The sequence below is a fragment of the Suricata suricatta genome, chromosome 5 (genome assembly GCF_006229205.1).
Source record: "Suricata suricatta isolate VVHF042 chromosome 5, meerkat_22Aug2017_6uvM2_HiC, whole genome shotgun sequence".
NCBI lineage: Eukaryota > Metazoa > Chordata > Mammalia > Carnivora > Herpestidae > Suricata > Suricata suricatta.
In genome coordinates, this window is record NC_043704.1 from 136,703,130 (window position 1) to 136,729,409 (window position 26,280).

A 26,280-nucleotide genomic window follows, 5' to 3' on the forward strand; every position below is an offset into this window, starting at 1 on the left:
TGGGTTCCATGGCGCCAACCACGATCTCTGTGTGACACAGCTGAACTCTAGCATCTGTGCACAAACACCACATAGATGCCTTAAGCTCAGTCACTTGGTTGTTCAGCAAACATTTACCAAGCTCTGGTTCAGGCCCAAGTCCACAGAAGGAAGCAGGGAATAGTTTAATTACTTGGGTCAAAGTCCCTGCTTTTGAGGAGATTGAAGTGCAAGAGCCTGACAGTACTCGAATCATCACTTAAAACCAGAAGTTGGAGCCAGGACTTGTGTTCCCTGTGCAGGCCACCATGACCAAGGATGGAAGCCCTCTGCCTCAGGATGCCTGCTCCCCCAGGATGTCCTACAGTCAGAAACCACTCGTCATCGCCCGCACAGTTCTGTGACTAGGACACACAGTGCTCCCTTTCAGGGACTCCAGATGCTTTCAATCAGCATTTCTGCAGTGTCCAGCCCTTTGGCTGGTTAAGAGACTCACAGCACCATTAATTCAAGGGGTAGAGGTGTGGAGTGGGGCATGATGCGACAGTAGTCCCGCGATCTCGGTCATCAGACTCCCTTACAGGGAGTCCTTAGTAGTCAACTACGTCAGACCCTAGAGGTGAACACAGCACATTCCACTGCCCTTCCGTCTGCCCAAACAGAGGTGCCTTGTCACCGTGAACTGCCATATTCCGAGGACCCTAGCACTCTGTACAAAGAGATGATGAAAAGACAAAGCTCTGCATGGTCAAGATTCCAGAAGCTGGTGTAAGATCACACGCAAGCATGCCGTTGTTACTAGCTGATTTATTTATCACCGGGGTTCATCCCAGCACACTCACATGCACATTTTATAATGTACACGTGGCTCGAAGTCGCCTCCAGGAACACAGTTTTACTTGTGGGTTTGGGAAGCCCAGCTTAGGGTGAGGTAGAGTGAAGCACCTTTGTAGTTCTGAAGGACTTGAGAACCTGTGTACAGACAGGAGCGATGTGGAAATGCTGCCTGCATATATCCTGTGTAGCACCCATTTATCTCTGTGTTTAGTAGTACATCTGCCAGTGTTGACGTCTGGTGATTAGAAGGTTCCAGTATCTTTTCCAGGGCACCTCTAGCTGATGGATATCTTCCTCTTGTCATTGTAACACCGCTCGGCAGTTCTCACTCTGAATGAATGTGTAGGGGTTAGGAATCTTTCAAATTATTCTTCGTCTACCCCAGTCTTTTCACAATATTCTATTTACATACTTGCCTTTGCACAAACTATTTTCACAGATTTCTAAATGTAAAATAATTTTTCTCTTCACTATACAAGTACTCATTTAAAATTGGCCGATTAATAAATAGCCATTGCAGCGATTATTAATTACTATAATTTCAGAGAATCCTCAGGCACTCAATTCAGCACATTTATTTTTAGCACCAAAAGTTGGAGGAACTACACTAGACACTATGGGAGATTCCCCAAAGCCTACAATCACTACTACTATGAGAAATACTCTCGGAGCTCTTACCATCTAATGGAGGGTGGGTTGGGATGAGAGAAGGACACACTAGCATATTGCCACCAGGGAGCTTGGAGAGGGTGTGGTCAGCAAGGAGCCGGGAGAGGATTATCCTGAAGAGTATAGAACAAAGAAATGTGTAGATGAGAATGTGAGGATGGCTGACCAGAGGACTTGAGGTCAGAAAAGGAGGGTGGAGGTGTGAAACATGGCTTGCTACACTTGACTCCCAGGCCCAGGGAGAGCAGCCTCTGAGAGAGTGCTGTGCACTAAACTGTGTCCCCTCAAAACTCCTGTGTTAAAGCCCTAACCACCAACGTGACTGTATTTGGAGACAATAAAGAGATAATTAAGATTAAATGAGGTCATGAGAATGGAGCCCTTGCTAATAGGATTAGTTTCCTTACAAGAGGAGACACCAGAGAGCCCCCCTTCCTCCCTGCCTTGTGACCACATGGGGAGAAGGTAGCCGTCTGCAAGGCAGAGAGAGTCCTCACTAGAAACCGACTTGTCCCACACCTTGATCTTGGACTTCCCAGCCTCCAGAACTATGGGAAAGAAATTTCTGTTATTCAAGCCACCCAGTTTCCAGTATTTTGTTGTGACAGCCTAAGCACACCAGTACAGGGTATATATGAAGTTTCAGACAGAATGCTAGTAAATATTCCATGTTCTGCACCAATTCCTAGGAGACTGTAAGTGTTGACTAGACCAGGATTTCCTCAATTTATTGAAGATACATCATTACCCACTAGCCTCGAAGGAAGACCTGGTATTTTATCCCAAATGTTCAACATAAGGGCAGGAGCTGAATCTCCTCCTCATCTTGCTGACTCTCAGCAAGACGTCCTGTATTACAAAAGGCTCATGGTAAATGTCTACTCACTGAATTCAGATGGCGATATCATCGAGGCACTAGGTAAAAAGGGCCTACACAAGGATGTCCGCACAGAGAAGTGTTGGGTTTGAGTGTTTCTGCGGTCCCAAGAACTAAACAGTTAGGAAGTAGCGCTTAGAGATGTCCATTCCTGTGCGCATTCCCAGTCCCGCAGCTCAGGGTCTGCACCGTCAGGAATCGTTATGAGAAGTCTGGGTCACTGTTTCTCATTTTGTCATGACTGTTTTACAGATTGTATGAGGCATCTCAGTTAGCTGATACCGTCTCTCTCCATCACTTTTCACCACATGAATGAAGCAATCTGAAGTGCTCTTCAACTACCATTCAAAACTTTGAACATGTGGCCATGGCCATAAATCATCCAGAAAAACATTGACTTCTAGGATGACTAAAATTCTAAAAGCCTGTTTTTCTTCATTTCCTGCTATTTTCAGCTAGTTGTGTTAACTACTAACACATTTACACGTTGCCATAGGAGTTAGTCATTTCATGACAAAATGAATTTTCCCAAACATGTTAATAGTATTTACCATATAGATTTTTAAATGTTAAAAAGTCCTTTATTTACTGAATAAAAAAAAATTTTTTTTAATGTTTATTTTTGAGATAGACAGAGCATGAGGGGGGGAGGAGCAGAGAGAGAGGGAGACACAGAATCTGAAGCGGGCTCCAGGCTCTGAGCTGTCAGCACAGAGCCCACCGTGAGGTTTGAATTCATGAGCCATGAGATCATGACCTGAGCCGAAGTCAGATGTTTAACTGACAGAGACACCCAGGTGCCCCTATTTTCTAAGTTTTCGTCAACATTTTCTTATCAATTCATAATCACCTTGATTATATCCATCCTAAGGTCTTCATATCAAAGTTGAAGATGATTTCAGGGGGAAATATGTTCTCTTTTACGTAAATCATAAAATTAGTCTGTGGTCTATTCGTAAGGTAACAAATCAATAAATTACTTCATAGGTTTCCATTATTAACATAGCCCAAAATATTCTGCATTTCCTTTTTTTATAAAATGATAGAAACCTTTGGTCACATGTCAGTAAAACAAAATGCTAGACTAAGAATCGGTGATACTTTTGAGGGAAAGAGAGGATAACTACAAAGAACCTAGACTCGTGGGCATGGAGTGAAGCAGTTTCCCATCTGGTTTTTTTTACTTCAGTATGCTTAGAGCCATAATTATGGCACCTTTGTTTTGGTCAGTGATTTTTAACCTCTCATTTACATGAATAAACTGACACAACTCTTAAAATGGATTGTACATAGCCATCCAAAATTGGACATCTAGTTCTGGAAGAAATGGTTTGGTTTTCTAAATGCCTCTGTTACATTCTTTTTTTTTTTTTAATCATTAACAATAAGTTCCTTGGATTTTTCTTAGACATGAGAAAGCTTTCTCAAAAGCCATACCCAACAAAATCTCAGAAATAAACAAAAGAAAGCAGATTAGAATTGTTGCTATTTTGTCACTGTTAAAAACTAGCTGATCCTGGATTTAAGGTGAAATCAGTGTTAAAAATAAAATTCAACTGAGTAGGTTTTTAAGGTCAAATTGGCTTTATTCAGCAATTCATGGATTGAGCAGCTTTCCATCTAGCAAATAGAAAGGGGCTCCAAGGAGCTGTACAAAATGGAAGGCTCTCAGGCAGGAGCGGGCAGGGATAAGAAAGCAGATTACCTCATCTTTCTTTGGAGGAAGGAAGGGGTCTGTTAGGTGGGTTACGTCATTAGTGCTGACCAGGAAATTCCAGACTGACCAGTTAAGATTCCATTCCTGGGAGAGGCTAAAACAGCATTAGGTTAGGTATTAAGTCTTGGTTTGCTGACATGGGGTTTAGCACAAGAGATTCCATTTTGGGCCTTTGTTTCTTTTTTAACACAGTTTTATGTACATTCATTAAGTTTATATGAAGTTAAAGATTCATCAATAAAATATGTAATACAAACTTATGGTTAAAATTGTGTCCTTTATGCCTCTCAAGTGGCTAAGCCGTTTATCTCAGGAATCCAGCATTTCTTCCTCAATACCATCAAAATTTATATTAAAAAATTTAATGTTTATTTATATTTGAGAGAGTGCATGAGTGGGGGCGGGGGGCGCAGAAAGACGGAGAGAGAATCTGAAGCAGGCTCCAGGCTCTGAACTGTCAGCACAGAGCCCGACGTAGGGCTTGAATTCATGAACCGTGAGATCATGATCTGAGCTGAAGTCAGACGTTTAACCAACTGAGCCACCCAAGTGCCCCTAAAATTTATATTTTAAATTAACTCATAAAATCATACACAATTTTAAAACAAATACTAACATTTTGTGGGGAGTCTTGGGTGGCTCAGTCAGTTAAGTGCCCAACTTCAGCTCACGTCGTGATCTCACGGTTTAAGAGTTCAAGCCCTGCGTCAGGCTCAGAGCCTGATGCCTTCTTCAGAATCTGTGTTTCCCTCTCTCTCTGTTCCTTCCCTGCTCGCACTCTGTCTCTGTCTCTGTTCTTTCAAAAATAAATAAGCATTAAAAATTTTTTAATACTAACATTTTGTGATTCTGAAATCATGCACACAGAATTGGCATGTTATGTAACATTATTCCTTTCTTTACCTGTCAGTAATGTATTTCATACAATTGATGAACTTGAACTTCCTAGTCATTTACTCAGTTTTTCAAAGGACCCTGGCAAACCTCATCCATAACTTTTTTTTAAACGTAAATTCTCAGTTCTTTATTAGCAAGGTACTCTGGTGTTCTGTTTCCCTACCCTCTTGTCCACCAATGAGGCTTAAGTAGGCTTCCTTGGAGTTTATAGGGATGTGACAAATTCCATTAGAAAGTCATTCTAGTTTTTTGTGTTTCTTGACATCAATACACTAGGTCAGCCTGTGTCTGAGACGAGCATGTCAAAATGGCTGTCTTCCTGCATTTTCATTGTTATATCGGGGTTGATATCCCTTGAAGGTTATATTATAGATCATTTTGTCAAAGACATACCAACAATAATAGCTGGGCAAGGGTTGGTTCCGCCTAATGAGATACGTCCTCCACTAACAGCTTGATGCCCTAACAAAACCTGGTTGCCTGAGTACTTCTCCATGACTTCAGGCTGGTCTCGGACTTACCATGTCTGATCTACACACTCATTCTCAGACCTCAAAAGTACGTTGCTTAGTATCTTCTATTCTGTAAGCAGAGGGTGAAAGCCCAAGTAAGTGCAAGTATACAAAGACAGTGTTTCGTTTCACTATTGCTTCTCCTCTGCGCCTCACCTTTATACACCCGAGCAGACACACACACAGACTTGTCTGTAAGTATACACATATCTGTTCTCAGTTTGATGCCTGAATCTCAGACCCCTTGAAAAGTAGTATGGTGTTTGCACCATCCGGAAATTAGTCTCCGTAAAAAGGAGGTACCACCTCAGCAGATTTTCCCAAAGTGGACTCACCTTTTGGTTAATTTACAGAATTTCATTCTTCCTTTAACCTGTGGTATACATGAATGAGAGGGATAATGTGTACCAGCTTTTCAAATATGACATACTTTCTTAGGATCCATCCTTTGCATGATACCTGTCCAGGATGAGCATAGTGGTTTGCCTGTTTCCACACTTGTGTTCACTAAAATCTGCTCCTCTAAATGGTACTTATTGACTAATTCAAGTTCTTAAACCAACACCTTTATTCCCATGATATAAATTAGGTACATTTCCTAAGAAATTCTAATGACATCAGTCGAATAAATCATCAGAAAACTGAAGTCTCAACACAAGTGTAACGTAACCATTTGCTGTAGGTTTTGGCTAAACACATTACAACTCATGGACTTTAGTTTTGACAGATTAAAAATAACCAGCTAATGAAATTAAGCACTAAAGTTTTATTTTTATGTTGTCTCTAGAGAAACAATCACTTATTTTTATTTTGGTTTAAAACTTGATTATAAATTTGAGGGTTGCCTTGTTAGTATAGCCAGGCCACTTTTACGAATCCAAGTGCATTTCATTAAGCAGTTAACATCACTCCCAGGGCCAGGCAGTCCCAGAGGGCCACTGGGCATGGAAGACATTAAACACTCATTTCTCTGCCCTTCAGTCAGCCTTACCCATGACCTGTCACCCCCACACTAGATTACCTGAGGGTCTTTCTGTGTCAGATGTCATGTATTAAAGACTTGAACTTAGTACAAATGAGAATTAGATTTAAATTATTAAGCTAATTTTCATTTCCGATTTTAAACAAGACTTAAATACTTGTCTCCAGAAATAAGATATAGTCATGTTTAATACCAGAAGCCTGGGGACACCTGGGAGGCTCAGTAGGTTAAGCATCTGACTCTTAATTTCGGCTCGGCTCAGTTCTTGAGTTCAGCCTGGTTAGGATTCTCTCTCTCTGTCTCTCTTGTGCTTTCCCATGCACGCGCGCTCGCTCTCTCTCTCTCTCTCTCTCTCTCTCTCTCTCTCTCTCTCAAAATAAATAAATTAAAACTTAAAAACAAAATACCAGTAGAGCCTCAACTTTCCTGCCATGAGCAGTGTATAGCCTTCCTTTTTTTTTTTTTTTTTTTAACAAAACTGAATAAAAGACACAAACATTTACTTGTCCCTTCGATAAAAACTTTAAAGTTTGGTTAAAATATTTCATATGAGTTGACACCAGCAGTGGCTTTGTGGCATGTATATTAGAAGTAACCTCTAATTAAGTGCTGATTATTAATTCTTTTGTTAACTCTACAGGAATAGTTCTCCAGTATTATTTTGGTTGATTACTAATTTTTTTGATTATCCCGGACTGAGTAATTTAAATATGGAGAGCCACTGGTACCTGCTGGACCTAACCTGCAATTGAAAATATAGTCACTGGTCACACGAATAGTGGCTGTATTCTCGCTTAGAGGTCAGGAGGCTGTTGAGTACCCCTGTGACCTGGTTATTACTGTGGCGCTGGAAGGCTCCCTGGTGTGCTGAGCAGCTCATGTTATTGCCTCTAGTGATTTTCTCTTTGAAGCTTTTGACTTAGTGTTTTATCTGGAAGAATACAAAATTTTTGAAGGCAGTAAATTTCAAACTGACAAGTTAGGGATGTAAACAAGAATCCTCACTAAAAGTATTCTATAAGTGACTTATAACAAATAAATAAAATTTAAGAAGACATCCACTCTATTATAAATTTTTTTCATCACAGTCTTTGAAGAATACATTTTCCATAGGCCTGCATTTGTGTGTGTGTGTGTGTGTGTGTGTGTGTGTGTGTGTGTGTGTGTGTTTAAACTTAAGTAAGACACTATAGTCAGGGCGCCTGGGTGGCTCAGTCAGGTAAGCGACCGACTTGGGCTCAGGTCATGGTCTCACGGTTTGTGAGTTCGAGGCCCATGTCGGGCTCTGTGCTGACAGCTCAGAGCCTGGAGCCTCCAGATTCTGTATCTCCTTTTCTCTCTGCCCTTCCCCTGCTCACACTCTGTCTCTCTCTCAAAAATAAATAAACATTAAAAAAATTAAAAAATAAAAAACCTAAGTAAGACACTATAGTAATGCATCACTGCCAAAAATTTGTTTTCATGACCTCTAACAAAATGGAGCAAAAGTAACAGTTCAAGAGGATTGACGTAACCTTTGCAAAAAATGTATATTTTTTAAATCCTCATTTCTAAGAGTATTCACCGTGTGTATGTCTGAAGAATGGCTGTTTAAATAAGGAAAACCTTACAGATACAAATGGTACCTAATCTGCAAGTGAAAATATAATTGTTTATGCAGATGTGAGTGCATTCTCATTTAGGGGCAGTAGGTCTGTTCTTCGCCTCCCTCCTACCCCACCAAAAAATACAGCTCTAGACATATAATCACTATGCAAATCGAGTCAGCATGTTTATACTGGAAACAAATGTAGCCAATTATAGAAAAATAGGTGGAGCTGTTTTAGGCATTCATTAAATCTCTCAGGGCAAGGGGGTAAATTAAACTTTATAAGGCTGCTGTAAAAATAACTATTTTAGAATTTAAATATGGTTGTATAATTTAGTGGTTGTTACCAGATTCCATTTTAACATCGAAATTTAGTTTCAAAAAAATACTCCAAATGAAGCCTTGCATCTTCGGACCTATGACTATGCCCCCCACACAGTGTTTAAAAATTAGGGCCTCAGCTGTCCTATTGTTGAATCAGGAGTGACCTTTGAATTTCCAGAAAGAATGCCATGGTTTGACCACTCTTGACTAAACACAGTGGTGGGCTAAAACCCTTGTAGGTGAACTGTCAGCATCATCTACAGGGTGAAAACATGGTCCCTCTGACCCACTAAATGGTCTATAGGATCCCAGCCGAGAAGTCAGTTTTCTATAACCTGTCTTCTCACTTTTAATGATGCATCCTGGAAAAAGAATTAAAGTAGTAGAAACGAATGCTAAAATGTCATTTGAAAAGTTAAAGCATCAATGAGGGTCATATTTCCGTGAAGAATGACTAGCACAGCTAGCTACATGAAAGTTATAATCGAAACCAGGCTTATGAGAGGGGCTGGAAAAGATACAGTCATGTGTCAGAAACTGCTGGGTGCCTTAGGGCAGAGTGGATGGTGGCTTTCAGCTGTGTGAGCTGAAGAACCCCAGATTTCTCCTAGTCAAAAAACTAAATTATGCACATACTCTTGTTCCAATTATATTTTGTTAGTTTCATTACTTTATGCTATATGTGGTCTTTATATTTCTCTTTGAAAATGTGCATACCTGTGGAAAAGGTGGCACCTTAGACGAGAGTCACATTATGATCAGGTGTATGAACATTTCCTCTGGGAGAAAAAGGTCTGTGTGTGTCAGGAGGGGAAATGTGCCAGGAAATCAGGCAAATGGGGAGGGAGCCAACCAGATACAAACTGGATTTCCTTGACTTTACAAAGTTGCTACACAGTCAATTAGAGAGAGGCCCAACTCTGAATTACAGAGAGAAGAAGTGGGAAAGATACAGAGTTTTTGTTTGTCCTTGTTCCAAAGTAGGCCTGACATTTTTTTTTCCCAAAGTTAAGAGAGGCTTGCAGCTGGGCTGAGAAGTATTAAGGTAAAGAAAGGTCAGCAGGTTAGAGAGGCCAGTGCCACAGGGCTGGTTAGGGGTAATCAAAGACCTACTTAGAGAAGCAGCAGGAAGCAGAGAGGTGGGGTTTCCACCAGTTACAGGAGCCAGCTGGCTAGAGAGAAGTTGGCTTCATTCTGAAAAGGCTTAAAATCCAGTTTAAAATGCTGATTAGCAAAATCCCAGAATAAGCAGTTTGATCTTTTCTTCCCTTTCTCACATATGGGACAAGATGACTGTGTCTAAATAGTTCAGCATTATTACGGCACCAGTCAGTAGAGCATACAACTCGTGATCTCAGAGGTTGTAAGTTTGAGCCCCACATTGGGTGTAGAGATTACTTAAATATAAAATCAAAAAATAAAAGTTCAGCATTATTTTTAAGGAGTTAATGTGTAGACAGATAACTTTGAGAAGTGCTTTTTTTTTTTTGGTCTCACCTCTTTTCTTTCTTCCTTTCTGTGTTTTATAACACGCACCCCAGTCTCTACCATGAGATCGGTGGTTTGTATTTTTTTCTTCTGCATGGATTGATATCTGTAGGGAAGACAAGGACAATGTAGACAGCCTGACCAAATTGTTGGCAGGAGTTGTTCTAGGCTATTAAGATGGAAACCACTTTGATTCATTGTTTCAATGTATAGGCCAGCACTTTACACTCGCCACCAAGTTTTTAGCATGAATTTTGCTTTTTGAACAAGGATTTCACACTAATCTATGTTACAGTGTTCAGTCACATTACTATGTTTACTTTTTCTGAAAACACATTTCCTCCAGAAACAGTAAAAACTAGATAGTTGTCTAAAGAGAAGGGAAAACAGAACAGCCCCTATTGAAGATAAAAGTATGATTAGGGTATTGAAAAAACGGGCGCCTGGGTGGCTCGGTCAGTTAAGACACCCACTCCTGATTTCAGTTCAGGTCATGATCTCAAAGTTTGTGAGTTCAAACTCCCCATCAAGCTCTGCACTGTCAGTGCAGGGCCTGCTTGGGATTCTCTCTCTTCTCTCTCTTTCTCTCCCCCTCGCAAAAATAAATAAATATTTTTTAAAAGGAAATAAAATGTTTTTACAAGATATTAAACAATTTTTTTTAATTTTAATGTTTATTTTTTGATAGAATGCGAGTGGAGGAGGTGCAGAGAGGGGGAGACAGAATTTGAAGTAGTCTCCAGGGTCTGAGCTGTTAGCACAGAGCTCAGTGTGGGGGCTCAAACCTTTGAGCCATGAGATCATGATCTGAACAGAAGTGGGAGGCTTAACCAAGTGAGCCACCCAGGGGCCCCTGAAAAAAAACAATTTAATGGGGTAAAAAATATCTGGAACATCACACAGGTTATTGGCAAAAGTACATCTTTATGCATAGTTAGCCTTGCCATTGGGGATCTCACAGGAGGTGGGCGTGGTGTTGAAGTGAAGTTGGGCAGGAAAGAAAGTTTTGAAAGAGAAACTTTACATGATCAGGTTTTGCCAGAGTCCCAGCAGGTCCAGGGCTCCCTGAAGGATGGACCGGTGTCGGCGAAAGGAAGCAAGAGAGCCTCGGCTTCTTTCTGCTCACCAGGCAGGCATCTCTGCACTGCTGGCCAGCATCTCTGCACTTCAGTCAGGCATCTCTGCTCTGACCGGAGAGTCAGCCTTATGTATTGAAAAAATGTATGGGGTACAAAACAGAAGTGGCAATTGCCTTAGACAATAATTTCTGATAACAAATTCTTTGGTATGTAAAAGTTTCCCAGAACATAGATTGGTGGAAGACTGATGCATAATCTTTACCAATAGAGATTGAAGTAGGTGACTACATGTTTATCCTATGGGGAAGGAAAGGATCTTTAACATTCAAATACAAGGCGATGTTTTTTAGAATAACAAAGGCAAGAGTTAGTTCTTTTGTGAGCAGGGGTCAATAGCCTGTTTTCTCAAGGGGAAGAAAAACAGGTTTTCTCAGGAAATGTAACATTTGCTCCTATAATCACAAAAGAAGAAACTCCTATAACAAGTTTTTTCACAAAGTACAATTCACATATTTTTAGCATAAGAAGGCAAGTGACTCCTGATATCAGTCAGTCAGGCGCCTTGGGGGTTGATGCTCAAGCAGAAATTGAGTGGGGGTTGAGTGAGTGAAGATGCCCGTGGCCATCTGACAGTGGGAGGCCTTGCAACCTGCCTTACCTCAGAAATGGCTCCCAGCAAGGTTTGTGACTTTAGATACTAAAGTTTAGTTTATCTGAGAATAGAGAAACTGAAGGCAGAATGTATTTTGATGATCCAGGTAAGAGATGACAGAGACCATGAACAAGAAGAGGAGGGGAAAGGCCACAAGATATTTGGGAATCAGAATCCCCAGGACTTGGTTTCCTAGCCACTAACACAGTATCCCTAGTGCCTGTGTAAACGTAGCTATGCTTGATCGCCCACAGATTTCTAAACCTTATTGAACAAGAAGGATGCATTCTAAGACCAGTGGATATTATTTAGTCAGTTTATGGTATCCAGTGGGCTAACTCTCCTGTCAACCCCTGTTGCTAACAGAAAAATGGAAAACAGTTTACTTACCACTTACGATATATTAGAAGTTGCTTGGACATGATTCTTTACCAATATTAGAAGGATACAGTAAGAGTTTGAGTCTTAGAAACAGACCTGTCCACTAGGCTGAAGCTGAAGTAGGAGAGAACATGTTGCCCACAGGGTTAAAACAACAGGTTCAAGTTCAGGCAAGATATCAATACAAGAAAATACTGAATAGAGACTAAATATAAGAATTTGGGGCACCTGGGTGGTTAGTCAGTTAAGTATCCAACTCTTGATTTCAGCTCAGTTCATCTCACAGTTCATAATTCAAGTCCCATGTCAGGCTCTGCACTCACAGCATGGAGCCTGCTTGGGATTCTGTCTCCCCCTCTCTCTGGCCCTCCCCTGCTTGTCCTCCTCTCTCTCTCTCTCTCTCTCTCTCTCTCTCTCAAAATAAATAAAAATAAACTTTTTTAAAAAGACTTTAAAAAAAATCTATGAATTATAAGAATTGACATCTTCAAAGACTAAGAAAAGGAGATAGGGAAGCTTGCAGAAAGCAAGAGTTCAATTAAAGGAAATACATCATATTGCCTGCTTTAGATTCAGAGCAGAGATAACAAAATATTAAACCACAAAAAAAAAAAGAAAAATGACACTAGGGTTGCCCAAATGTTTACTATCTCAAGTCAGCAACTTGGAGAGCTGCTGATCCTACAGATATACATGTCATTTAGGCTTAAGCGTGGGGAGGAGGAAGGTTCCAGGAACTTGATACCATCTACAAACTAAATTTCATCCTATTCAGAGGGTCTGATTACCCATTAATTCATTCATTAAACAAATACTTACTGACTGGTCACCCACAGTGCCCCGGACACTGCTGGTTTTGTGATACAAGACTGAGGAAGAAATACCGCCTACCCTCACCGAGAGAGAGGGGTTGGTAGACAGAGGGGATGGTTGGGTTCTAGCTTTGGCAGAGAATTCAACAACAGCCCTTTCAGCGGAGAGGCTGAGAGCAAGGCCTGAGCCCTAATCAACGCCTGCATCCTCAGTGTCATTCCTCAGCAGAGACGGCATCCAAGCGCTGTCTCAACTCCAGCTGTCTGGCGCCAGCAGAATGATCTGGTAAACTGAACCCTTTGAGATTCTTGTCCCTGTCTGGCTCTGAGCCGGGTTATTTACATCCCTGGACTCAAGTCCAGATTCCCAGATGCGTTGGAGACTGCGGACACGTGGGATGGTATGTAGGGCACGATTGCTGCACTCACACCCACTCTTGACAGCCGTCTTGTACCACATCTTAGCGGCTGAGTCGTGTAAATAGAAGAGACTATGTGAGGGGAAAACTGATAAACTACCGCACTTGTTTGTAGAGAGTGGGCTGCATTCGAGTGGGCTGCAATGGAATAAAAAATAACTTTTTATTTTGAAGATGTACATTACAAACAAGTCTCATTCAATTGTTGTCATTTTTACTCATATCAGGGGTTGGAAGTAGAGGGAAGAGAGGATGAGGATCATCTTTAGTCTCGCACAGCCAGAGACCGTGAGAAAAATAACTCCACTTAAGATCATTTGTTGTCCATGGTTGGTAGTAACAAATGTTCATGAAGAGTATATATTTTTTAATAACTGGATACCTGGTACACATAGGCCGATAAGCTATTCCCTCATAATGTACCATCCTCACATAATCACAAGTGTTGATGAGGATGTGGAGAATCGAAACCCGCACGCATGGCTGGTGGGGACGTACAGTGATGCAATCTCTGGACAGCACTTTGGCAGTTCCTGTAATGGTTACACACAGAGCTACCATATCTTTTCTGCAGCTAGTATATACCAAGAGGAATGAAAACATGTTCAAGCAAAATGTCATAGTAGCATTATTCCTAATAGCCAAAAAGTGCAAATAGCCCACAGGTCCATCAGCTAATGAATGGATAAATATAAGGTGGTATAGTCATTCAAACCAAAGAATATTATTTGGCAATAAAAATAAATGAGGTCTATTCTGATGTATGCTACAACATGGATAAACCTTGAAAATACTATGTTTTGTGAAAGAAGCCAATCACAAAAGACCCTGTGTGTAGGATTCCATTTATATGCAATGTCCAGAACAAATATACACAGATAGAAAGTAGATTACTGGATACCACGGGCTAGAAAATTTGGGAAGATGAGGACTCTCAGGGGGTACAGGTTTCTTTTAGGGATGATGAAAGTATTCTAAAATGGATTGTGGTAATAGTTGCATAACTGTGAATATCCTGAAAACCATTGAAGTTCTTTAATTGGGTAAATTGTATAAATTATATCTTGGTGAAGCTGCTTTAAAAAAAAAAAAACCCAGCTGCAACATCTTGGCATCTTTGACTCTTTCCTTCTTGCTGCAGCAACAGCTCTTAGCAGCAGTATTTTGGGGAAAGCAATGTGTGAATCTCTGGTGTCTTAAACAAGTCCTCTACTGTAAGGATATTTTCTTAGAGTTCATTAGGAATTATTGCTTAACTAAGCTCAGAATTGTAATCCAATAGCTTCTCAGTAGGAATGCACCATCTGTGCTCTTCTTTAAATGAGTCTGTTCTAACAGAACACGTTATATTTCAAAACACACTGATTTAATGTTCATAGCACTGCAATGTAAACTTATAGGATGAGCTTTTAAATTTTTAAAGTATTTTATCAACAGTGTACTTTAGATTATAGCCAGTGTGTTTTGTGTTGTTTACTGAGCAGTCTCAGTTCAGTGAGCATTAATATGGAATGGTTTTAACTTTCTCCCATCACTGCCTTAGGCCCTGTTTTGTTGAATCTTCCTTCTCTGCTCCTTAATAACATTTAGCAGATCTCCTAGCACCAGGTCACTTCCGGTTATTAGAAGGTCAGCATGGTCCATTTTTAAACTCCTATCTCATACCTCAGTTAAGTCTGACTTTCTCCTCCCTTCTTAAGGCCTAACTCCTAAGCATATAGGGACTAGGTAATGAATGAAAATGGTGTCCCTTTACATAATTTCCTGTCGTTATTATCTTGACTGCTTCTTGGCAAGCGCCATCTTGCCATCCATGCCTTCTAGATGACAGGTGTCAAAATGCTGCGTCGTATGGGTAGTTTGGGGAGCTCACTGCCCAGTTCCCTGATGTGGAAGGCCCGGCTAAGGCTCAGCCTCCTAATAACCCATTCTCCTGTGGGGTCTTGGTAAATATTTAACAACAGGCTATGGGTGGGAGTGGGGTGGTGGTATTTGTATATGCATGTACACAAGTTTATTATATTTTACTGATGTAAAGAATGTGTAGTATACAATTTACAAGTAATGAAACATACACTACTCTTTAATGCAAATTCCATTTAGTCAGCTGATTCTCCTAGCAGTGATTCAGTGATTTTTGCCAAAATCTATAGCCATCCTGTGGTTGCAGCTGACAAATGAGTGTAATTCTAATATAAATGTTAGGTGATATTTTCATTTAAGAACTAAGACAAAAGCGGGGTGCCTGGGTGGCTCATTCAGTTAGGCGTCCGACTTCAGCTCAGGTCATGATCTTGTGGTTTGTCGGTTCAAGCCCCACACTGGGATCTGTGCTGACAGTTCAGAGCCTGGAGCCCGCTTCGGATTCTGTGTCTCCCTCTATCACTGTTCCTCCTTGCTCACACTGTGTTTATCTCAAAAATAAATAAGCATTAAAAAAAAATTTTTTAAAGAACTAAGACAATAGTGAAATAAGGATTTTGGAATTTCACTTGTCAGTGTCATGAACAACTCCTTTGCTGAAGTGAGGTGATAGGTTCAGTATTGGAAGGATATATCCTCCAGTTTTTATGCTCTTGACAATGTAAGGCCTTACTCTAGACATACCACACTTTTCAGATTAATCTGCATTATTAGCATTTTTTCCATCACTTCCTTGGAGCTCCAGACAATCAACAAGACAATAAGCCAGGTCCTAATTTGTAGCATTTGGCAATTCAGGCTACATGCGTGACCTTATTGAATGCATAATTAGGGCAAGATGCATGGCAGCACATTGTTTCTTCCATCATATAGAGAGGGTAGGCATAAAATATTTTTCTGAGAATAGTAATTATAGCAGTAAAATAATTAAGAAATGAGTTTTAAATATTCCCCCTTGTTTGTAAATCATGTATTTAATTGTAACTTTAATTTTTAATAATGATGGTGTTTAACTTCCTAAAATTTTAAAAACTGGCTGGCAGGCCGGTTCCAGAACACCACTGCCCCTCTCACACAGCATTCTCCTGAGAGCCTCTTAGCTACTGTGGCCCCTCCTTTGGGAGCTGCCTTCTAGACAGGACACTCATGAACTAGCAGGGACAGTATAGACCACTTCCTTGGCGCTCCCTCTCGTCACTCAGATAATCGAGGGGCAGATCTGTGGCTGGGAATGACACTCCAGTCTGCTTCTTGCAGGCACCCTAGTCTTTACTGTAGGGCCTCTTGGTACCCTCTTCACATGGCTTCGAGAGGGAAAAGTCATCCCCTCACCCATTTTTGTGGTGGTGGGTGGAGGGAGACGGAAGTTCCACTGTCACACACCATACTCCCAAGATAACACAGCATTCCCACAAACCTTCTTTCTCTCCTTTCCCATATTTTGTGATAGACTTCTGGGGCTGTCCGAGCCACTCATCTTCTCTTAAGAAGTCTTGTGGAAGATACTCATGGGCACCTGGGTGGCTCAGTCAGTTAAGCATCCAACTTTGGCTCAGGTCATGATCTCACGGTTCATGAGTTCGAGCCCCATATCGGGGCTGACAACTCAGAGCCTGGAGCCTGCTTCAGGTTCTGTCTCTCCCTTTCCCTCTGTCCCTCCCCCACTTGTGCTCTGTCTCTATCTCAAAAAATGAGTAAATACCTAAAAAGTACCTCTTACCATCACTGGTTATCAATGCTGAAGTAGCAGTGTTACCTTGCTAGACTTCTATGCAGCTCTATTTAGCATTCACAAATTTAAATCTAGGTTATATTATGGATAATGTCCACCATTTGGTTTAAATCACAGACATAATTTTCCACCTAAATCACTTTGAGTCTCACACATACACAACATGTGTGTGTGTGTGCATGTCTTCTTAGGATATTTAACAGTCTTTCTGGTTTGGGCGAGGCCTATAATTACTAGTCTTATTTACCCACATTCCAAAATACAAAAACCTTAACTCTGTCCTACTCACTTGATTTTTAATTAGTATATCCAGGGAAATTCAGATATTCGTAAATCTTGATAACATTCTTCAAAAGAAACGTAAGGTTCCTATACCCATGGGTGATATTGCTTCAAATGCTCTGAGTCTTAGCCTCATCAAGATTAGAGTTCTTTAAATAAAATTTTAGTGAAGGAAAAAAATGGGAAAGGCTAACAACTTACCCTACCAGATATCAAAACACACTGTAAAACTATAGTGAGAAAAGCAGGATGAACAAACAAAGCAAAAGACCAATGAATCTATTAAAAGAACATCAGGTACAGAATCAGATCCAGATGTACTGGAATCTTAGGAACGATACAGCCAGCGTTGCACATGAACGTCACTATATGTAAATAGAGGGGGATATTTCTAAAATAATAGAGTGAACGAAGGGAGGGGGGCCTTTTTAAGTAAGCCTGACATCAAACTGGAAAACATTAAGGAAAAATAGACTTATTAAAATATTTAAACTTCTGTGTGGCAAGGGGCATCATAAGTGAGGTGAAAGGGCAAACGATCCACCGAGAGAAAGTATTTTCTCCACACACAGTAGATATAGTGTTGTTGTTAGAGGCGCACTGGATTTATTTTGGCTGAATACTGAACAGCCAGTGTTAAAATCAATAAACAGCCTGAGGCAAGGCTGGATATTCCCATCTTAAAATGATCCTCCGAGAAACAGCAGTAAATACGAAATTTTAAGAATTTAAGTAATATTATAATTTTATTATTAAAAATTCAGGATGTTTTTAGAGTCTGTCCGCATGAGGTACCAGTATAACTTCTCAGCACTGCCAGCACCTCGATGCTGCTGGGTACGTTTGCCGCACTTCACTAGAGGTTTTCACTTGATGAAACGCATGAATTGGGAGAGAGGTTTCTTTATGCCAGGGCAGGTTACTGTGAATGAAGATTTCGCTATCCGGTCAGTGAGCTTCCCTTTTGCTCTCAGAGTCGCAGAAGGGTAAAGACTTGCCTTCTCAACTCCCAGACCCCGAGGATCTGGGTGCCGGCGGGGGTGCAAGGTCACAGAGGTGCCCCCATGCGCGGAGCTGTGTGCGGGGCCGCAGCAGTCACTTCCTGAGTAGTGAAGAAGCAGTCATGAGGTCTTGTCCCCCCACATTTTAATTTCTAATATTTTTACATTTGGCGGCCGCTTCCCACAGTCACTGATGTGCGGCCTTCCCTGCCAGCAGCCGCCGGCCGTCCCCAAGGCCCTTCCCGTCAGAGCTGGTGTGTGCAGCAGACAGCTGAAAACCCCGTGCTGTTCCCGCCGCCCTGCACGCCGGCGGCTGCTGCTCCGTCCCACCTGGGACAGTGTGGGAACACCTGAGAAGGCGGTGCCAAGCTCTTCCCTTGTATGTCGTCGTGTTTAGCGTTGGCTGAAAGAGCGTCTCCGTCCTAAATGACACTGATATTGCTCACCAATATTTCTAAAACCAGTGTTCAGAGGGCAGCATCGAGTACGCATGATGGTGGTGTGCTATTAAAGATGACGGTAACTGACGTGAGCCTGCGCTCCCCAAGTTCGGTAAAGCCGGAAATGACATCAACGGGGGCATCTGTCTGTCCAGTCTTCCAAAGACTAATGCAGAGTGGGCTAAATACTGAGGCCCAAGCTAAACGGCAGTGCATGCCTGATATTTGTAATATATAAAGTGCTCCTTCATATTAGTAAAAAAAAATGGACAAAAGACATGAGCAAGGAAATCACAGGGAAAGAAATATCAATAGTGAACAAAAATGAGAAAACGTTAAACCTTAGTAAGGCATCAAATTAAATGCAGTTACAACAAAAACAGACTATTTAGTTAGCTTAACCAAAAAAAGCACAGAGATAGGTAATGCAGCGCCGCTCACAATCCCTGGAAACAGGGTGAGTTCCTCTCGGCGAAGGCAGTTCAGCAGTATTCCCCAAAAGTTTGAAATGTGTACTCTCTTGTGCAGCACTGCTGCTTACAGAAATCAGCCCTCCACAAATACTCCCAGCCGCGTGCTCCCAGATCTGTACAAAACTGTAACACTGGTTGTTATAACAAAAAATCAGATCAACGTTAAGTGTGCATCTGTAGAGGAACGGAGAACTGAGTGCTGAAGGACCAGGAAGGAACACTCCATAATCATTAGAAATAATGAGCTAGATCTATTTGTACTGCCATATAAATGCAAGTGCAGTGTATTGTTACAGAGGAAAGTGCAAGTTGCAGAATATTTTTTATGTGATTCCCATTTGATGTAAATGTAAACTTGAATAAAGCGTGGAGGGATGAGTGTTGAACCACTTACAGTGGTAGGAGCACAGGGATGGAGGGAATAAGAGGGAAGAAGGTAATATTCTTGTAATCGTACGGACTTCTGTATCACTTGAGTTTACTATAATGCATTTCTATTACTTTTTCATTTATTTTATAAAAGACTTAAAAGTAAGCTAGACCAAGCCACAGAAGAAAGATTCCATGAAAGACACAAAAATGAGCTACTGCACGTCATTGCAAGGCAGATATACAGAAAGCATCCAATGACTTGATGGGAGCTAAAAGAATCCTCTATTAATCACTGGTATAATGGAACGGCTGGCAAGGCAGTCATTTATAGCCTTGAAGAATCCAAGAAATGGCAGTGTGCAAAGCACAGAGTTCAATAATAAAATAATTAAGTTAAAAAAAAAAAAAAGCCAGAGAACGGTGAAAGAAAGCTGTCCCAATCACCATCAGGTCCCTTTCTCTGACTTGCTGATAATTCACATCTAGAGAAGAAACGTCTATGATGAACCAGCTTATAGTGGTAATGCCACCCAGGGACACCTGCCATATGGCGTAATGTGGCTGCTATTTTGTATGTGGTCCTTACTTACTTTTCTCATGTGTTTCTGTCTGCACTTACATTCACACAGCAAACAGAGAGTTAATAAGAGGGAAGCAGGGTGACAGGCAGAGTCCCATGAGGCAGGATTTTGTTTAGCGCTAGTTCTCCAGTACCCAGTACTGAGTAGGGACTCAATAAGTATTTGTCAAATGAATGAATGCATAGGTTCCAGTCCAGTAGGAAATACAGATTAGTAAACAGCCAGCTAAATGGCAGTATTCTCTGTGCACTGATAGAGGTAGGAACAGACAAAAGAGAAATGGGACACCTAAGACTGAGAGAAAGCTCCTAGAAGACATCCCTAAGGATGCTATGCTTGAGCTAAATGTGGAGAAATGAGTAGAAGCCTTCCAGGCAAAAGAGGCAGCAGAAGCAAAAGTGCAGACTTAAGGAAGAGCAGGGTTTATAGAAGAAGTGCAAGCTGTTCTTTCTGGCTTCAAGCATGACCAGAGGAGGCTAGAAAGACTAGGTCTAGATCAAAGATCGTGGGAGTCATACTAAGGACTTTTGGATTTTGTCTGAAGAGATTGTCTTTGTGAAGACAGATCTGAAGACAGATTTAAATTTTAAAATTTATTTTTATTTTATTTTGAGAGAGAGTGAGTATGGGTGAGGGGAAGAGAGAGAGAGAGAAAGAGAGAGAGAATTCCAAGCACGCTCCACACTCAGCATGGAGCCCAATGCAGGACATGATCCTACAACCATGAGATCAAGACCTGAGCAGAAATCAAGAATCGGATGCTTAACTGACTGAGCCACCCAGGCGCCCCAACAGATTTATATTTTAAAAAGATGCACAAGAACAATTAGTTGACAGTCTTTGTTTTGAAAGTAATAGTTTTATATGTGCATTATAAGAATTAACTAATTAAATTCTTATAACAGTCTATGGAGTAGTTACTGTTATTGTCTCCATTTTTTGGTTGAGGAAACTGAGGCACAGAGAAGTTAAGTAATTTGCCCAAGGTGACTCAGTTACTGGTGGAGCTGATAACACAAACCCACGCAGTCTATATCCAGAGCACATTCCCTTTTCCACTGTTCTGTGCTACTTTTGTCTGTGGTTTTTAAGAACATACATGTTTTCTTAAGAAAAGGGAATCAAAATTGTTTTCCTTATAACTTTTCCCATTTCACCTACCAACCAAGATAGAATGTTCTTTGACCATCGAAATAGAATCACTAAGCAATTTAGTAGTCTGCTTGTCTTTTCCAGTTCCCTCTTTCGAGCTGCTTCTCTATCCCCTTGTCTTGCTTCCTATCTCCCTCCTCCCTTTCTGGACCAGCTCTAACCCATTTGGCCTCCAGGGTACCCAGTGCAGCCCCAGCCAAGAGAGAGCGGCCAGCGTGGCAAGGAAGGTGCAGGAGTCGTCTCAGCCTTTCCCTTCCAGAATCAAAGGTTCACAGACCACAGATCTCAAAAAAATGGGAGAGGCAGCAGAGGACTCAATATGGTCACCTTTCCCTCACTTGCAAATAATCATGATGGCTGTTCAGTCAATAGGCATTTAGTGAACAGCTTCTCTTTGCACCTGAGACTGTGTTGGGAGAGAGGTGAGACCAGGAGGTAGAGCTGGAGAAGAGGAAGGTCCTTCAGTCTTGCACTCTCGTTCCAGCTGGTGTTTCATGGCAGGAATGTGTCAACAAAAATGATGGCATTTTTTATTAAACAGATGAGGTGATGTGGTTTAAAGTTCTAGTAAATGAAGAGCATTATAAACCAACTCTCACCCCCATGATTTTCCATTGCCCACCGTGTAAATCCTGTTCTGCAGCCTCAGGGAATCTCTAATACGTGTAGCAACAGTACTTGGGAGAATTAACTGCTTAAAACCATCCAGCCCTGTGCTGTACACATAAACATGCTCCTCCTCTCAAAAACCCAAATAATCGCTGCGAAGGCAAAGAGTGCAGAAGACTTAAACTAATTTACTTATCCACTGATAAATTTTGTGGACCTTCTTTACTAAGAGGAGGAAGACCAACAAAGGACAATATCGAAGACTGATGAAGATTTGGGAAAGTAGTAACAATATACAAACCTGAAGTGACGGGAATTCTTTCCTTCTTTTTTAGAAAGAAATTGTTAGAGAAATGAGTAATTCATGTTTGGAGACTGTTGCATATATATATATTGCATAGTTTTGATTCACTAACCTACAATCTTAATTTTCTTCTATTCAGCAAAACATATTAACATTGAGAACTATGTGGTTAACAGCATATGTTTTTAAATTCCCTCTTTTACATTGTTCCTTCATTTGTACATTAAGCAAATTTCAGATTTGCGTAAATTTGTGAAACTGTATGCACAGTAATGTTCCTCACAGCATTGTTTATAAAGCCAAAAATTGGAAAGAGCCCAAGTGTCTCTAAACAAGAAGTTGGTTATTCAGGTAAATATTAAAAATGATGAAATCAGCTTGTGATTATTGATATAAAAACTTATTCACCATATCATGATTTTTTAAGATTATAAAAGCAGACTATACATTAATCTTTGTGTGTTTAGAGAAGAAGTCCAGGAAGATCTATTTCTTTCTAAGTAAATTTGGAGATGATCTTCACTTACAGCTTTCTGTCTTACGTATTGTTGGAGGTGGTTTTTTATTATTAATTATTGCTTTTATAGGTAGCATGCATAATTTTACAGGTGGAAAAATATTCTTTTTAAAATCAGACTCGAAAAGGTAAAAGGAACTCAAGGAAATCTAACGTTAAATTGTTTAAGCACACGAAGAAGTTTTGCACAGTGCATGTTAATTTTATCAGTGCTCCGCCTTGTGAAATTTTCCCTTCTTCCCCTACTGAAATAGTTTTGACACTTGATATGACACCTTTCCCACCCACAGCTTCCTGTAACCTGCCCTTCACCTGGCCCTCCTTCCTCCTTTGGGCTGAAAGGAAAGCCCTATCTTGGTCCCCATATGCCCACACTGTGAGCATTTGAGGCAGATCATTAACATCACTGGTCATTCTGACATTAAACCAGTCCTTTACCTTGACCATTGAGTTAGGAAGCACAAATGAGTCTTAAGTGCATTTCACCAATAGACATTCTGCTCAGTTGAACACCTGTCTTAAGTGACATAGACCCCAGCTCTTGAGGATACCTATGTTTTTACTCAAGGTTTTACATTCTAGACTGACAGAAAGTGGAGCAGGATGATTTCTTTTTGTGACTCAGATTTCTCTTAGGCCCTTTAGACTCCAAAGTCGTTTCTTACTCTGAACTGAAAGACCATATTTTTTTACAGTATCTTAGCCAGTTTCCAGCTAGTTTTAATCTTCTTGAACCTGGTTGGTTTAAGCGATGTTTCAGTTTTAGGCTTTGGGCAAGTGAAGAGAGGCAGAAGTTCTGAACAAACCCATATAGTGGGTAGTCTATTAAATTTTTTGTGATATAAGTGAGCACAAGAAACTGGCCTCTCCCTGGAATAATCGTAACAAGCAGGGTCTTGTCCAGAAGCTTCAGCAGCAGAGGCCTCACCAGATCATTAAAAGGTGATGTTTCTCTTGTTCCTCTAATATTAAGAAGGTGTAACCATGAATACCTTACTAGGTTAGAGTCCCAACTCTTCCCAAGCTATAGGTTGTGTCAGAGCATTGGCACACTTCCTTATCTTTTTTCATCTTTAACATAGTGTTTGCTAATTTTTCTCCCTTTTCCCTTTTGGTCTCTTCTTATCCACATGCTCTAACACACCCAAATTCTCAAAACCAAAAATAGAGGAAATAAAAATCAGAGAAAGAGTGAAATTAGAGAATGGAGGAAATGGGGTGCATTCTGGGATCCCCAGAAACCGAAATTACTTTTTCTTTAATTGCTCTAGTTTTGTTGGAGTCCTGGTGTGGGTGGAGAGCCGGCTCCCAAGCAGGATGTAGTAGCGTGGGGGGCTCCAGGCTCAGAGCCTGGCTCCGCCACTTACTCTGTCTGGAGCAAGTGACTTCCCTCCTTGTGTTCCTGATGTGTCAGATCCTCAGAGTTTTATGGAATTAGTATGTTATTTTTAGGACATGGTATATCTGAGCATTAGCTATTATTTAATATTTGCCAGTGTTTTTGTAAAAAAAGAGCCATATGGATTTTGATATTCCCCAGTCTGGAGGAAGAGGTAGGCCATCTTCCCCGGTATCAGTGGGTCTCGGGGCTGCTGCTTGTGTCTGAGACTCTCGAAGGCTCCCTCGGCGCAGGCCGCCAGGGGTTGAGTACCACCACGACCACCGCCGCGGGGCTAAGCCCCAGCGTAGAGGGCTTGGCCAGGCCAGCTCAGCCACTTCCCAGAGAGTTTTCAGTGAAACGTCCATCTGAAAACGAGGGCAGGAGGAGGAGAGGTACATGGTGGACGCAGGGAGAGAGAGTAAGACCTGTCGGGAAGCACGACGAGAGCTATCAGTGAAGCCACCAGTGGATGACTCTTTGGGCACCTGGTGTGAAACGTGATCTGTCACTGGCAGGTCGTTTATGGGTCTTTGCTAAAGCAGCATCGTCCCAGGTGAGAGCAGCCCTTGCCGCCACCTCCCCATCTACTCCTTGAACCAGGGCTGGCTTTCCCCCGACTTTGAAAGAGGAGGTGCCGCTGCCGTGTACTGACTCCGACTCTGCTTCCCTTCCAGCTGACCCTCTGGTGGGCAGCATCGCCACACAGTACATGACCAACAGAGCCGAGCACGACCGGATGGCCAGACAGTGGACCAAGCGGTACGCCACCTAGGGGCCTGCCACCCGCCGCCCCCGCCGGACCTGTGCAAGCACATTCACCAAGTGCATCAATACCTACCCACCCCTCCGGACCTCGCTTCTGATTTTCTTATTTTTATTAAATTTTGAACCTTTTCTGATGGTATGTCATCCATCCCCCGTCCCCTGTCCCTTCCTCCTCTTCCTCCTTGTCCTCCTCTCTTCCCTCCACCCCCGCCTTCTCAAGTTATTCCCTTTTGTTGATTTCTGTTAACTTGAAAGATTTGGGGTTTCTTTTCCCACCTCACCATGGATGGGAACTTTTGTTTTCAGTGCAAACAATGTTGGATCTGTAATAGTAAGAGCTTTCTTACAAAGCTTTGTATTACTGTGTGGTTTTGTTTTTTGTTGTTGTTTGTTTTGTTTTGATTTTTTTCCTTTTATGTGATCTTTGGGAAAACACGAATTCAGAATTATATCTCATTTCTACTTAAATGTAGTGCTTAGGATTAATTTTTTGTACTGAAGTCTTTATTGGTGGGTGCATGCTACTGGGAACAAGTTTTTTGTACAAAAGCTTCAATCAGAATCACTGTGCATTACTGAGACTCTGTTTATCACTAGCCTTCTGTCTCCCACACAGAAGACTGTTGGATTGAAAAAATAATATGTATTTTGATTTACTTAAAGTGCTTGTAAATTTCTTAGGGACCTGCCACTTTTGACTGTGGATCAGTTGATGTACACTTGTATTATTAAAGCACTCAATAAATCACTGTGGCTGATAAATGCACTTCTGGTAACCCAGCATTGGCTCTGTATCCTGCCGACCAGCACAGCCCTACGTGCAGGAAGGCTTGTCTAACTCAATTACAGATTCAAGTGCAGTTTTCATCCCAGACCTCCAGTATTTCTTTGTAGCTGAGTTGCTTACCGTGTGGAATTTCTCCAGCTGTCAATAACCTGATGATTTTATGGTTGTTTCAGGTCCCTGTCATTTTACATATTGGCCACACATTACTTTGTCTCCTTTCTGTTTTAACCTTCTTTACTCGAAAATTAAAATACGGGACTCCAAAAATACCCTTCTAGTGAAAGCCAAGTCAGACTGATCCTTGTGTTTAACCACTTATGAATTTATTTCTCTCCCTTTTTCCTCTGAAGATTGCTACAGTGATTACCCTTGAGTTTTGGGGGGGGTTCTCCATAGTCTTGGTGGGAGAAGTAGGCTGTCAGTCACGGTCAGCACATTCACTGACAAGGGTATGTATATCTGGCTTTAACCTTCAGACTATTTTAGGTATGTTTTGTTTTTTCCCATAATTTTAGTGGAAGAAATAAACCCAACTCTATCATTCATGGTCAAAACATTTGTGACAAGGGTATATCTGTCTGGCTTTGACCTTCAGACTATTTTAGGTCTGCAGCTATAGAGGCAGAGGAAACTTGCGTGTGATGCAGTTTAAGAAATACACTGATGGGGGCGCCGGGGTGGCTCAGTCAGTTAAGCGTCCGGCTTCGGCTCAGGTCATGATCTCACAGTTCATGGGGTCAGGCCCCAC

The 26,280-nt window shown here is 41.4% G+C and overlaps 1 protein-coding gene across 1 annotated transcript in view; it reads left to right on the top strand.

Annotated features, from left to right (window-relative positions):
• UBE2E2 (ubiquitin conjugating enzyme E2 E2) overlaps positions 1-25,511 on the top strand; it is a 352,686-nt gene extending 327,175 nt beyond the window's left edge. Inside the window, exon 5 of the mRNA XM_029940354.1 lies at positions 24,655-25,511. Coding sequence (XP_029796214.1) covers positions 24,655-24,752 — 98 coding nt within the window. The 3' untranslated portion in view covers positions 24,753-25,511. The remainder of the gene's footprint in view (positions 1-24,654) is intronic.
• Positions 25,512-26,280: the final 769 nt, after the last annotated feature.